Here is a 12,822-nt window from a genome sequence, read left to right as displayed (position 1 = left end):
AAGCGGAGGCTGGGGAGCTCTAGGCCGGCCGGCGGTGGCGGCGGCGAGGCCGGGACCCAGGCTGAGGGCCTGCTGTGGCGGCAGCGGCGGACGCCAAGCTCAGCAGCGGGTACCGGGCATACTCCTTTTCCTGCAGGGGGGACGCAGCACCGCGGGTCGAGGCTTATTGGAGTGAAGGGCGGCGGGATTGTTCTGAGGGGCCCAACCCTGGGCCTGACAGGGAAAGGCCGCGCGCGGGGCCGAGAGGAAAGCCGGCTCGGGGTGGGCTGGACTGGGCAGGATTGAGGGCATGGGAAGGCGTGGTGTGAGGCCCGGGTTTAGGAGTGGGGTGGGGCCAAAGGGACGGAGGGCGGGGTGGGGTTTGCTTGTAAGGGTGGGTCAGGGCCAGGGAAGTAGCACTTGTTCGCTTGCCGCCCCAGGAGGCTAGAAGCGGAGGCGCCGAGAGTGGGCATGGCGACTTGGTCCCAGCCGGACTCGGGTACCCGGGGAAGGGTGGGACCGTACTAAGGCCAGGGCCCTCTGGCCCTAAGTCGATTTTTAAGGGACTTTGTTTGGTTTCTCGAACTTAATTGGCCCTTGGGAGATTTTAGTGATAAATTGCGTGAGAACGGGAGAATAGCGTTAACGAGGAATTCTGGGTTGCAATTGTGTTTAACCAAATGAGGGTGTGTGCGCGTCTGTGTAGATCCCTTCAGGGGGGAGACCTTTAGAACGAAGTTGGTAGATGCTCACAGCAGTGAAGATGGTCGATTTATCAAATTAATGGAAGCTCAAAAGGAAAGACCAGAAACTGAAAGGCAGATCGGCCCCCTCCTCACTTGGCAGTCTAGGTTGAGAATTTGGCCATATCCTGCTGCTTTGGCTCAGAAGGTCGTATGAATGAAAATAAAACCTGCCTATGCAAACTCTGGAAGCAGTAGTCCTGCGAAGGCCCCCCACCATCCCCCTCCTTCCCTCACTTATAAATTTTTTTTTTAAAAATATGAATGTGATAGGAAAAGAAAAGGCTTTATTATTTTGTGTGAAGTGGTGGCCTGAACATTGTCCTTACGTGCTTTCACACCCATTGGTAATCTCTTCTTCCCCTTTCACACTGGAAGGGACAACTGTTGTAGGCAGTTTTCTCCTGAGAGATGAGAAACCGACTTTCCTTTAAGATGGGAAATGGGCTTCTCATGTTAAAAATAGAAGCTGGGTAATGTCCTGTATGGGGGGAGGGTTGGTAAATCAAACAAGGTGCAAGATATTTTGGATGCCCTGGGCATTGTCTGCTTATCCAAGGCAAGCTACCTTGTAGGGTATTGCAAATTTAATATCCAGTAACTGAGTTCCTGTGTGGTCCTTCCTTTTATAGTTGTTGTTCTGTCTGTGACAGGTTGTTTTGGTTGTTCTCTGAGAGCAAGTGATTTTTTTCTTCCCATAAAAGTGGCCTTTTAATGTGTTTTCTACCTTCTGTAAAGGTTTTCCTACCTTGAACATGGTGTAAAAAGTGTGGAATCTTATCCTGTTGCTCTGTGATTCCCATTTCAGGTTTCTCTGGAAACCCCCCTGGTAAGTGTGGAGGAGGCGGGACACTCTGACCCAAGACAAAAGGCCTGTAGCTTCAGCCAAAGAAAATAAACCTTAGGAGGGAGAAGGAAAAAAAAAATTCATCAGCTGTTCCTGAGAACAGCCTGCAGTGGAATCTACAGAGAGGACAACTAATGTGAGTGAGGAAGTGACTGTATGTGGACTGTGGAGACAGTAAGTCACGTGGGCCCCGAGGGCCTGGACTGGGTTAGGAACAGTTGTACTTTGAGAGGTGAGGTGTCGCCAAGGGGAAAGTGAATGTGGTCTGGAGAGTGGCCTTGGCTCCACGGGGTGTGCTTTCCTCTGGGGTCATCAGGGAGCTCAGCCCCTGTGTTCTGCCAGGGTGGGGTTCGAGGTTTGGCACTGACGAGGGTGACCTGCTGGCTGGAGCGGCAGAGCAGTGGCCTTGATTTGTCTTTTGGAAGATTTAAAAACCAAAAAGCATAAACGTTCTGGTCCTTCAGCAATGCTTTCTCTGAAGAAATACTTAACGGAAGGACTTCTCCAGTTCACCATTCTGCTGAGTCTGATTGGGGTGCGGGTGGACGTGGATACTTACCTGACCTCACAGCTCCCCCCGCTCCGGGAGATCATCCTGGGGCCCAGTTCTGCCTATACGCAGACCCAGTTCCACAACCTGAGGAATACCTTGGATGGCTATGGTATCCACCCCAAGAGCATAGACCTGGACAATTACTTCACTGCCCGGCGGCTCCTCAGTCAGGTGAGGGCCCTGGACAGGTTCCAGGTGCCAACCACTGAGGTAAATGCCTGGCTGGTTCACCGGGACCCGGAGGGGTCTGTCTCTGGCACCCAGCCCAGCTCAGGCCTCACCCTTGAGAGCTCCAGTGGCCTCCAAGATGTGACAGGCCCAGACAACGGGGTGCGAGAAAGCGAAACGGAGCAGGGATTCAGTGAAGATTTGGAGGATTTGGGGGCTGTAGCCCCTCCAGTCAGTGGAGACTTAACCAAAGAGGTTAGTGGCCCTGGGGAGGGTGGGTGGGTGGTGTCTGGGGTGGAGGGTGGTGGGCTGGTCCTAAAGGACTGTGGTCGCAGCACTGAGCCCTCTAAAGAGCCAGATAGGTTGTGGGGGGCAGAGGGGGGTGTCTCAGGCACTGTTCCTAGATAGGAATGGGCTGAATTGTCTGAGTTTATGGTTGGGGGCTGGGAGCATCTGCCTGTGTTGAACCATTGACCCACCTCTAAATGTACTGTCAGGGCAGTGGGAGGTTCCTAGCACATGCCAGGGTGTTTACTGCTTGGATTTCAACATGACTACTGGAGGCCTGGGGTGGGGGAGGGAGTCGTGTTGTGACGGGCTTGGATGCGGTGTATATCTGTTGCTAAGACACAAATATTTTGTGGACTCTTGCCTTGTACCTCTGACCACATCAAAACACATACATACCTTGAAGTTGTTCTTTGTGGTCAGGCCTGTTATTGTGATAAGGTCCTGATAATTCAGCTCTCCTGGGCCTGAGCCAGAGAGTAGATTTGGATAGTTACTCTTGGCCAGGAGAGGGCCAAGGCTTCCATTCTTTGCTGAAGGCCAATGCAGGGAGTAGGGAAGAGAGGGCTGGGAGCTAGAAGGGAAACTGTGTTCTGCTGCCCAAGTCAACTTGCTTTGAGCTGTCAGAGAGATCTTTAGCTCCTGTGACGTGGCTGACATACTGTTCTGGGCAGAAAGTGATGCAGTTCTTTGCCTTGAACTATGCAAATGGCTGTGCTGCCCCTACCCCACCAACATGATAAGACTGCTTTGAGCTCTGGGTCTGTCTGGCTCTGGCTTGCCACACAGCCTTAAAGAGCTGGAGAAAAGGCCCACTGCACTCTGGCCATTAGGGAAGGGGAAGGCCGGATTGCGCTGGGATGGGTTTTCTGAGACGTGGGGATATAGAGGGATGTGAGGTTTTGTAGATGCTGCAGAATTTGGCTCTTTCTGCCCACCAGATCAGACCACGTTTTGCCTCCCTCCCTGCATTGGAACCTGTTTCCTGAGCTCAGGTTTCTGAATGTGACTGTCAAAGAATATGGCTTGTTACAGGCCAGTGGTCCTCAACTGGGGATGATTTTGCCCCCCAGGGGACAGGTGACAATATCTTGAGAAGGTTTTGGTTGTTGCATCTCGAGGTGGGGGTGGGGGAGGTGATACTGATGTCCAATGGGTAGAGGCCAGGGATACTGCTTAACATCCTAAACAATCTGGGACAACCCCAAACAACAGATTTTCATCTGACCACACTTGTCAGTAGTGCAGAGGTTGAGAAACCCTGCTCTATGCTGGGCTAGCTCATACTGGATCTACTTTGAGAGGGACTAGGACTATCTGAGCATGAGAGCCAGGAACACTTCTTACGTTTCAGGGCTTCTTGTCTTAGCTTCTTGCAGGGCCACTTGGAACTTCACCTCTCTTCTGCGTCCCCTTCCCTTTTCCTTCAGTGGGCTGCGGTCTTGGCACAGTGTCCTGAAGAGGTGTGCCTCCCAGCCTCTGCTTCCATGCTCCTGCCCCAGGGTAGCTCCTTCAGGGCTAGGGGAACTGGGTTTGCTCCTGGGAACTCTGGACCAAATGGAGGGGTAACTCCATTTCTGTTCCTGCCAGGTGCTCTCCTGGGATGGGATGGGATGTTTTGGTTATAATTGAGTGGTGGGGCGGGATGGATTGGGACTTTGACCCTGCCTTCTTCTGTTTCTTGGCCCTCATGAAGGTTGTGCTTTCCCTGACCTCTGACCTTCACTGCTCTTTGGGAGGTGGGGTGGGTCAGCATTAGGGGCCCAGGCTGGGCATGGGGGAAGGGAGGATTGTTATGTGTCTAGAACAACATTTCCTCAGCAACTCCGGGATAAAAATACCCAGGTCCAGAGCATGTGACAGGCACTGCTGGAGCCAGTATTATCCCTGGGGTGGTGGTGCTCCCCGCTGCCAGGCCTGTCCGATGGACAGCCATAGGCTAGGCCCTTGTCAGGGATAGGATTCCCCTCGAGGTTGGCACTCTGCCCAGAGCAGGGGGGTGGCCTGTTTTTAGCTCTTTCCAGGCTCGGAGCAGGCTGTGACCAGAGAGAACATACTGTCTCTCTGACCTGACCTTAGGCTCCAGGGGAGCAGTAGTGAGGAGGGAGCTAAATTTCCCCTTGAGAAGCCAGTCCAGGGAGTCTAAATTGTGATACTGATGCTGTCGGGACCTTCTTTCCTGATTGGAGAGATGTGGGCCAGGGGTCAGGCAGAGAATGCTCTTGAACCAAGCTGGGGTGCAAAGGAGAGTAGGGGGCATGTTTGTGGCCACGACATTGCGGATCACCTGTCTCCCGAAGTGCAGGGCTTCATGGTTGTATCTCTCTTGTTTGGGGCTAGGCCTGGTTGCTGTGACATTGCTGCACATGTGCAAAAATGGCTTTCCCATTTTCGCTAGTCTGGCCCATTTTAGGGTGACAGAACCCCTAGTTCATGGTGGGCCTGGGCGTCTTGGGTTCCTGCCCAGCCTGGCCTGTGGTCCCTGGCCTTGAGGACTGGCCACAGCCTTTCTTTGAAACGAGAAAACTTCCACTTCCAGCAGAGAATTTAGATTCCGGGAGAAGCTGCAGGAGGAGTGTCTGCCCAGTCCTGAGTGGGCTGGATGAGCAAGATGCGACAGGAGGGAGGAGAGTGGCACCCCTTCCCCCAGGGCGCTCTTACTGCGCCACCCCAGCTGACTGACTGGGCTGGGTGGGGCTGCCCGCCCCTGGGTGCATCTCCTCAAGGAGACGGAGGCGGCCCAGGGATGGGCTGGTTCCTTGCGGCAGCTTCTCCAGCTGCCCTGGTGCAGAGATTGGCTCCCGTCTGCAGCTAGGTAACAGGCGGTGGGAGGGGATTGGCTCCTTCCGCATCTCCAGCGGAGACTTGGGGGAGGAGATTGGCTCTCAGCGCAGCCTAGGTAACGACAGTGGGAGGGGATTGGCTCTTTCCGCAGCCCAGCTGCTGACCTGGGGGAGGGGATTGGCTCTCTGCAGCCTCAGCAGTGACCTGCGGGGTGGGAGGGGGAGGGGATTGGCTCCTTGCTGCAGCCTAGGTAACAAGTTTGGGGGGCGTGGGGAGGGGGAGAGAGGGAGGAGCGGGAGGATAGGCCCAGGAGGGAGCTTGCTTTCCTCTGCAGCTTGAGCACGGAGCATGGGGTGGGAGTCCCATCTCACTGCAGCCTCTGCGGTGAGCTCAGGGTGGGGGCTGCTGGGCGCCTGAGTGGAACTGGGGTTGTGAGGTGGGAGGGGGCTGCTCAAGGATGGAGGAAGGGGGCTGGGCTGGGCCGCCCAGGCAGCAGCACGGGCGGGGCACCCTCCTCGGGCCCCTTGGAGCTAGCAAGGGGCCACCCTTCCAGCCTGGTGTGCTCCCTGCAAGCCACGAGCTCCTTGCAGCCCCCTGTCCGGCTTCCCGGCACCGGCTGCCCTGGGGCTCATCTCGCAGACCATGACCCGCCTGGACCGCAGCTCTCACAGTGGTGGGGGCCATGCCAAAGGCAGCCGGCCCCTTAACTCTTTGCTGGCTGGTCACCAGGTGGCCCAGCCCCCTTCTGCTCCTGGGTCCAGGGCTTCTGTTCAGGTTGGTGTATGTGGGGAGACTAAAGGGAGTGGTACATCTGGGAGGTCTTAGGATCGGGAGGGTTATGGTGGGAAAGGGATACCTACTTAGGGCCAGGAAGGCGGATCTGATCTAAGGATATCTGGAAAGTGTTTGTCTGCTTTTTAAACCTGAATGGAAGGCAACACTTTAGGGTTTCTTCAGACTTGTAGGGAGGGCTCAGGCACAGGGGGCGGCATGTATAGGAAGCCCAAATGGCTCTATTTATTAGGGTTCTATGCTGGTGGCAATGGGGTGGCAGTTGGTGCAGGAATGTTCAGGAGCTACCAGAGTAGAGCAGGAGGGAGGCATTTTGGTGCCCAGGGTGGCAGTTGTAGCTGAGCAGCGATGGGGGTTGTGTCCTTGAGTAGGCTGGCTGATGGGGAATTGGTGAGTCCTAGGGTGTGGTAAGGAAGGGACACAGTGGGGCTGGCCTGGGCAGGGGTGGGATGCCCAGTGGGGTCACCTGACTGCCTGAGGCTCCCCTGGGGTGGAGGCAGCTTGCCAGGATCAGCTGAGAGTGGGAAGTCTGGCAGGGGTGGATCTTGAGGTGAGCCTGGGCTTCAGGAGTTGTGCATGTTCAGCCTTACTCTTGCTGTCAGCTGGGGAAGGGGGAATGGCTGTAGGAAGGGCTGTAGAGCATGTCGTTGTCATTGGTTGCATCAGGTGGTTGGAAATGCAGGGATTTTCCTTTCCAGCCCACCCCACCCCACCCCACCCCACCCCTTTATGCAAATGAAATGGCACCACAGGCTGATGCAAGCCTGGCCACTGCTAAGAAATTCTGCATGACAGATCGCCTTTGCCTTACCTGGTCAGCTTCCTACAAACCAAGTTTTAAGGGGTTCCCATTCCCAGAATGAGAAGTGTCTCCTGATTTCCCCCCTTCTTATGTAGGAGTGAGGCAGCCCTGCCTTGTGGCCTGGGTGTGTCTCTAGTCTGGATCCCAGGCCTTTAGACCTTTGTGGTGGTAGCCATGCTAATGGTTTTCGCTAGTGGCTCTTTCTGGGTGAAGGGGTAGTGTCTGGAAATGGATGAATGGAGGCTTGCTGGTGCAGAGGGGCAGGGGGTAAAGGCTGGCAGAGTGCAGGGCTGGGAGGGGCATCACCCAGGACTAACTGGAGTGACACTAGGAGGGACCTCAGAGGGGCAGGATAGGGAGGGGCCCTGGGACCCGAAAGCTAAAGTCATGGTGATCTGTCTTTCAGGACATAGATCTGATTGACATCCTTTGGCGACAGGATATTGACCTGGGGGCTGGGCGTGAGGTTTTTGACTATAGTCAGCGCCAAAAGGAGCAGGATGTGGATAAGGAGCTGCAAGATGGAGGCGAGCAGGACACCTGGGCCGGTGAGGGAGCCGAAGCTGTGGCACGAAACCTGCTAGTGGATGGAGAGACCGGGGAGAGCTTCCCTGCACAGGTACCGCCACCTCTGCTGCTGGGCTCTTTTCTCCTCCCTGTTCCCTGAAACTCACAAACCAGGCTTCGGTTCTTCAGAAACTTCCCTTAGAAAAGACAGGTTGTGTCTACGGGGGCGGGTGGACTTGAATTTCTGTTTTGGGTTCTATTGGGTTGGGGTCTATAAGTCACGGTGGCTGAGCTGAGGAGCGGAGAGTGGACAAGCAGCAAGCGCAGAGGGCCTTGGCAACAGACAACGCAGAGCGGGGAAGCATCTAGCATCTTTCTCCTTGCTTCAGGACTCTTCCACTCTCCCTTCTGTTGTCTCTGGGAGTTTGGGATTAGGGGAATGGGAGGGAGACTGCAGACCTGCAGCCATGCTGGGGAAGAGGCTTCAGCCCCAGGCACCCAAGGCCCAGGTCAGTCAGACTTACAGTTGCTATTGCCACAGGTGCCTGGTGGGGAGGACCAGACGGCCCTGTCCCTGGAAGAGTGCCTTAGGCTGCTGGAGGCCACCTGCCCCTTTGGGGAGAATGCTGAGGTGAGCAGGACTCCAGGGAGAGGCCACCAAGTGAGCAGGGCAGCCTGCACCTGGTGTGTCCCTCCAAGGCTGAGGGGCCAGCTCTTGGTTCTGGCCTTGGCCTGGCTGCTGGGGGTAAATGCAGAGGAAGGAAGAAACAGAAGCAGACTCTAGGTGGTAGTCTCTGGGAGGAAAGCACAAGGTGGTCTTTCCTTCTCCCCTGTTAAAGCCTCTGTGTTTTGCCCTAGTTTCCAGCAGACATTTCCAGCATAACAGAAGCAGTGCCTAGTGAGAGTGAGCCCCCAGTTCTTCAAAACAACCTCTTGTCTCCTCTCCTGACGGGGACAGAGTCACCATTTGATTTGGAACAGCAGTGGCAAGATCTCATGTCCATCATGGAAATGCAGGTAGGACAGGGCACAAACCTATTGGATTTTGCATACGGTATCTTAGCACTCAGTTGCTTTTCCTTCTCTGGGGAGAGAAAGGAGTAATACTTTCTCTGTCTGAGCCATAGGAAAGTGGGGACACTGAGAAGATGTCTCCTTGGGGCAGTGGGGAGTGGAGTCAGGAGTGGGGTTTGGGTTAAATAAAGCCCAGGACTGAGCCTTCCAAAGCAGGGCCTGCCTCCTAGGCGTACCTTCTTCCTTTCCTTCAGGCAGATAGTCACGAGGCTGGGTGCTTCCAGGGTTCCAAGTTAATGATACCCGACACGCACATGGTGCTTTACAGCTTTCGTCGTCTCACTTGGCCCTCACAATCATCTGGTTAGCCCTTTATTATTGCAAAGGTGAGAAAATTGAAGCTCAGAGAGGTTAAACGATGTGCCCATGGTCACGCAGCAAGTGATGTGGCTAGGTTTTGCAACGAGATAGCGTTAGTGTTTTCTTCCTCTCCCTCCAAGATAGGGGAGTCTGGCCAGACATGACCAGGAGCTGGTCAGTCCTGCATTGGGGTGGAGCCCACACGAAGGAACCCATCTCTGCCAGGCCTGGTGGACCAAGCAGGGCCAGGAGGTGACACTGTGGGCTTTGGTTTCCAGTCTCTTGCCTTTATACCCGTGCAGCTGTCTGTGCCTCTGTTGGGGCCCTGCAGTGTGTGAGCACCAGGGCAGGGGTCTGCTCCTAGTGAAGAGTGGTGTTCTTCTCCCCTCCCAGGCCATGGAAGTGAATACGTCAGCAAGTGAAATCCTTTACAGTGCCCCTCCTGGAGACCCACTGAGCACCAACTACAGCCTTGCCCCCAACACCCCCATCAATCAGAATGTCAGCCTGCATCAGGCATCTCTGGGGGGCTGCAGCCAGGACTTTTCACTCTTCAGCCCTGAGGTGGAAAGCCTGCCTGTGGCTGGCAGCTCCACGCTGCTCCCACTGGTCCCCAGCAATTCCACCAGCCTCAATTCCACCTTTAGCTCCACCAACCTGGCAGGATTCTTCTTTCCACCCCAGCTCAACGGCACAGCCAATGACACAGCAGGCCCCGAGCTGCCTGACCCGCTGGGGGGTCTGTTAGACGAAGCCATGCTGGATGAGATCAGCCTAATGGACCTGGCCATTGAAGAAGGCTTTAATCCTGTGCAGGCCTCCCAGCTCGAGGAGGAGTTTGACTCTGACTCAGGCCTCTCCTTGGACTCTAGCCATAGCCCTTCCTCCCTGAGCAGCTCTGAAGGCAGCTCTTCTTCCTCTTCCTCTTCCTCCTCCTCTTCCTCCGCGTCTTCCTCTGCCTCTTCCTCCTTTTCTGAGGAAGGTGCCGTTGGCTACAGCTCTGACTCTGAGACCCTGGATCTGGAAGAGGCCGAGGGTGCTGTGGGCTACCAGCCTGAGTATTCCAAGTTCTGCCGCATGAGCTACCAGGATCCGTCGCAGCTCTCCTGCCTGCCCTACTTGGAGCACGTGGGCCACAACCACACGTACAACATGGCGCCCAGTGCGCTCGACTCCGCCGACCTGCCGCCACCCAGCGCCCTCAAGAAGGGCAGCAAGGAGAAGCAGGCCGACTTCCTGGACAAGCAGATGAGCCGGGATGAGCACCGAGCCCGAGCGATGAAGATCCCCTTCACCAATGACAAAATCATCAACCTGCCCGTGGAGGAGTTCAACGAGCTGCTGTCCAAATACCAGCTGAGCGAGGCCCAGCTGAGCCTCATCCGGGACATCCGGCGCCGGGGCAAGAACAAGATGGCGGCGCAGAACTGCCGCAAGCGCAAGCTGGACACCATCCTGAACCTGGAGCGCGACGTGGAAGACCTGCAGCGCGATAAGGCCCGGCTGCTGCGGGAGAAGGTGGAGTTCCTGCGGTCCCTGCGGCAGATGAAGCAGAAGGTCCAGAGCCTGTACCAGGAGGTGTTTGGGCGGCTGCGGGATGAGAACGGGCGACCCTACTCGCCCAGTCAGTATGCGCTCCAGTACGCTGGGGATGGCAGTGTCCTCCTTATCCCCCGCACGATGGCCGACCAGCAGGCCCGGCGGCAGGAGAGGAAGCCAAAGGACCGGAGAAAGTGAGCCTGGGGAGGAAGGGGGGTTGACGTTCACCAAGACCGAAACTGGAGAAGGGCTGGGCCTGGACCTGGACCTGGACCTACAGTGGGGACATTAATGCCTTCTTATCCAATATATCTTCTCAGATGGGATGACTGCGGGTCAGTGTACAGGAAGAGGCGGGCGCAGGCGCTGTCTGGCTCGACTCCCCCACTGGGGTGGGGTGGAAGGGGCCAGCCCATTTGGGTGGACAGGGTCCTCACCCTACCCCTTTCCTGTGAGGCAAGGGTGGTGCCAGCATTGCTGGAGGTGGAAAAGCTGTGCAGAGCGAAGGCCCACAAAGGGGAAGGGGGGACCTGTGAGAGGGGAGGAAAGTAGGAGAAAGTCTCATTCCAGGAAGGAAGGAAGAAAAGAAAGAAGGAAGGAAATCCCCAAAAAAATCAAAGCGGGAAGAAAATCAAAGGGAAGGTTAAGGTTGGCTTTAGCCAGGATTCCAGGCAGCAGGTTTGAATGACTCGGGTGGGCCTAGGTTACTGGTGTGATAAACCCCATTTCACCCCAGGGGGGTATACAGACACAGGGTGGGGTCGGGGAGGGGCTTGTTAACTTTCTGCTCCTTGCACTTTGGCATCCCTGAAGGGGAGCTCTTGGGAATTGTCGCCTGTTATGTTTCAATCTAATGGGAACCACTGGTATTCGGCACTGGCTTGGAGGTTTAGGGTCAAAGGATAGAGTGAACAGGAAATGGTCATGAGGCCCCATGTTGCAGCGGCCCCAACACCACGCATGTCACTCACTGCCTTGCCACTGCCATCTCCCTCCATGCTCCAGCCACCCCTGAGCTGAGGCTCCCACTGTCTCCATCAGAGCCTGCATGTGAATGCTGTACTCTACCTGTCATCCCGTGTCCGTGTCCCGTCCAGCACCTCTGACCCTCTCGGCTGCCTGTAGCTCTGATGTAGCTGGGTGTGGTGCTGGCAGTGCTCCGGGTACTGGGCCTGTGGCCCTCCTCTGGGAGCTTCCATGAGGCAGGGGGCTGGGATGGAGGGAGAAGCCAGTGCACCACCCTCCAGGCAGTATTCAGCACAACACTGGGGAGTGACCCTTCCCTCAGGCCTCTGCCTACCAACAACTGGGCTTGTAACTGGGAAAACACAAAAACTACAAAACTCAGCAACTACAAAAAATCTAGTCCTCTTAGAATTTCTTGCGCTTTGATTTTTTTAGGGCTTGTGCCCTGTTTCACTTATAGGGTCTAGAATGCTTGTGTTGAGTAAAAAAGGAGATGCCCCAATATTCAAAGCTGCTAAATGTTCTCTTTGCCATAAAGACTCCGTGTAACTGTGTGAACACTTGGGATTTTTCTCCTCTGTCCTGAGGTCTCTGTCTGCTTTTTTGGGTTTCTTTCTAGGAGAATGGGAGGTGCATGTAATGGGGGCTGAGGGCACCCCCCCCCCCCAAGCTCTGGGCCGCAGGCAGCTTCTCCACAGCCCCAGCTTAGCACAGGTTCCTGGAGGACTGCCTGGGGGAGGCAGAGATGGGGAGCCAAAGTGGCCAGATGGTTTTAGGACCACAGTGTCTTTATTTTTAACTACCACTGCTGCCCCCAGCTCTGCCAGGCTGAAGTACTGCCCCAGACTAGCAGGAGTGAGTTGGGGGAGAAAAGCACTTGATTCCTCTCTGCATGGGGGGGAAGAGGGTTCCTAACTGAACAGTAGGGATAGAAGGTGTGAGCCTGGGAGTGCTTTTATAAATTATTTTCCTTGTAGATTTTATTTTTAATTTATCTCTGTGACCTGCCAGGGAGAGGAGAGAAAAAGAAAGATGCTGTTGAGCACATGACAAAATAAAATAAAATAAAATGGATGATTCATTCTCAAGTGCAATTTTTCCCCACTTTGAATTTAAATTGAGAGTAAAGGAAACAGGCCCCATGGGGGGAAAACTGGCCGTTGTGTGGCTGAGGCAGAGCACACATGGGAAGGTGGGTGGAGAGCTGGAGAGGTTGACAATGGGGAATTTAAAAAGAAGTCTTAAATGCTGTATTGAACCTTCCAGGCAGGTGTTATGTACTTTACAGGGTTGCCAACTGAATGCTCTCAAAGGATCCAGACCTCTTTTGGTCTCCCACCTCTCACAGCGTTAGGCTAGGTGGAGGTGTCATCTGGCCCAGCTCCTTACCTGTTCACCTGCTACAAACCATTTTTAAGCTTGACTGTGCTGTTATTTCTCTAGTGGCTCCACCTGCCAAAGGGGTGCAGAGCATTGGAGT

The 12,822-nt window shown here is 55.2% G+C and overlaps 1 protein-coding gene across 8 annotated transcripts; it reads left to right on the top strand.

The window, feature by feature from the left end:
* NFE2L1 (NFE2 like bZIP transcription factor 1) lies at positions 1-11,922 on the top strand. Of its 8 annotated transcripts, none has more exons than XM_069482418.1 (6): positions 1-105; positions 1,531-2,545; positions 7,396-7,575; positions 8,005-8,094; positions 8,322-8,480; positions 9,231-11,922. In XM_069482418.1, exons 2-6 carry the CDS (start codon positions 2,036-2,038, stop codon positions 10,572-10,574), a joined length of 2,283 nt encoding a protein of 760 aa, XP_069338519.1. In that variant the 5' UTR covers positions 1-105; positions 1,531-2,035; the 3' UTR covers positions 10,575-11,922. The 8 variants fall into 8 exon arrangements, with proteins under 8 accessions (XP_069338519.1, XP_069338517.1, XP_069338522.1 ...); XM_069482416.1 differs by having other exon boundaries at positions 7,363-7,575; XM_069482417.1 differs by having other exon boundaries at positions 23-109.
* Positions 11,923-12,822: the final 900 nt, after the last annotated feature.

This window comes from Eulemur rufifrons, chromosome 9 (genome assembly GCF_041146395.1).
Source record: "Eulemur rufifrons isolate Redbay chromosome 9, OSU_ERuf_1, whole genome shotgun sequence".
In the NCBI taxonomy this organism is placed as follows: Eukaryota; Metazoa; Chordata; class Mammalia; order Primates; family Lemuridae; genus Eulemur; species Eulemur rufifrons.
Note: the sequence above shows the minus strand (reverse complement) of the source record. Positions and strands in the feature narration are given on the sequence as shown.

What these genes read in the sequence shown, in the direction of transcription:
- NFE2L1 (XM_069482416.1), top strand. Translation starts at nt 2,036, where the DNA reads ATGCTTTCTCTGAAGAAATACTTAACGGAAGGACTTCTCCAGTTCACC. An exon ending in CCTTTGGGGAGAATGCTGAG is followed by an intron (nt 8,095 to 8,321) that starts GTGAGCAGGACT and finishes GTTTTGCCCTAG; the next exon opens with TTTCCAGCAGACATTTCCAG. An exon ending in TGTCCATCATGGAAATGCAG is followed by an intron (nt 8,481 to 9,230) that starts GTAGGACAGGGC and finishes CTCCCCTCCCAG; the next exon opens with GCCATGGAAGTGAATACGTC.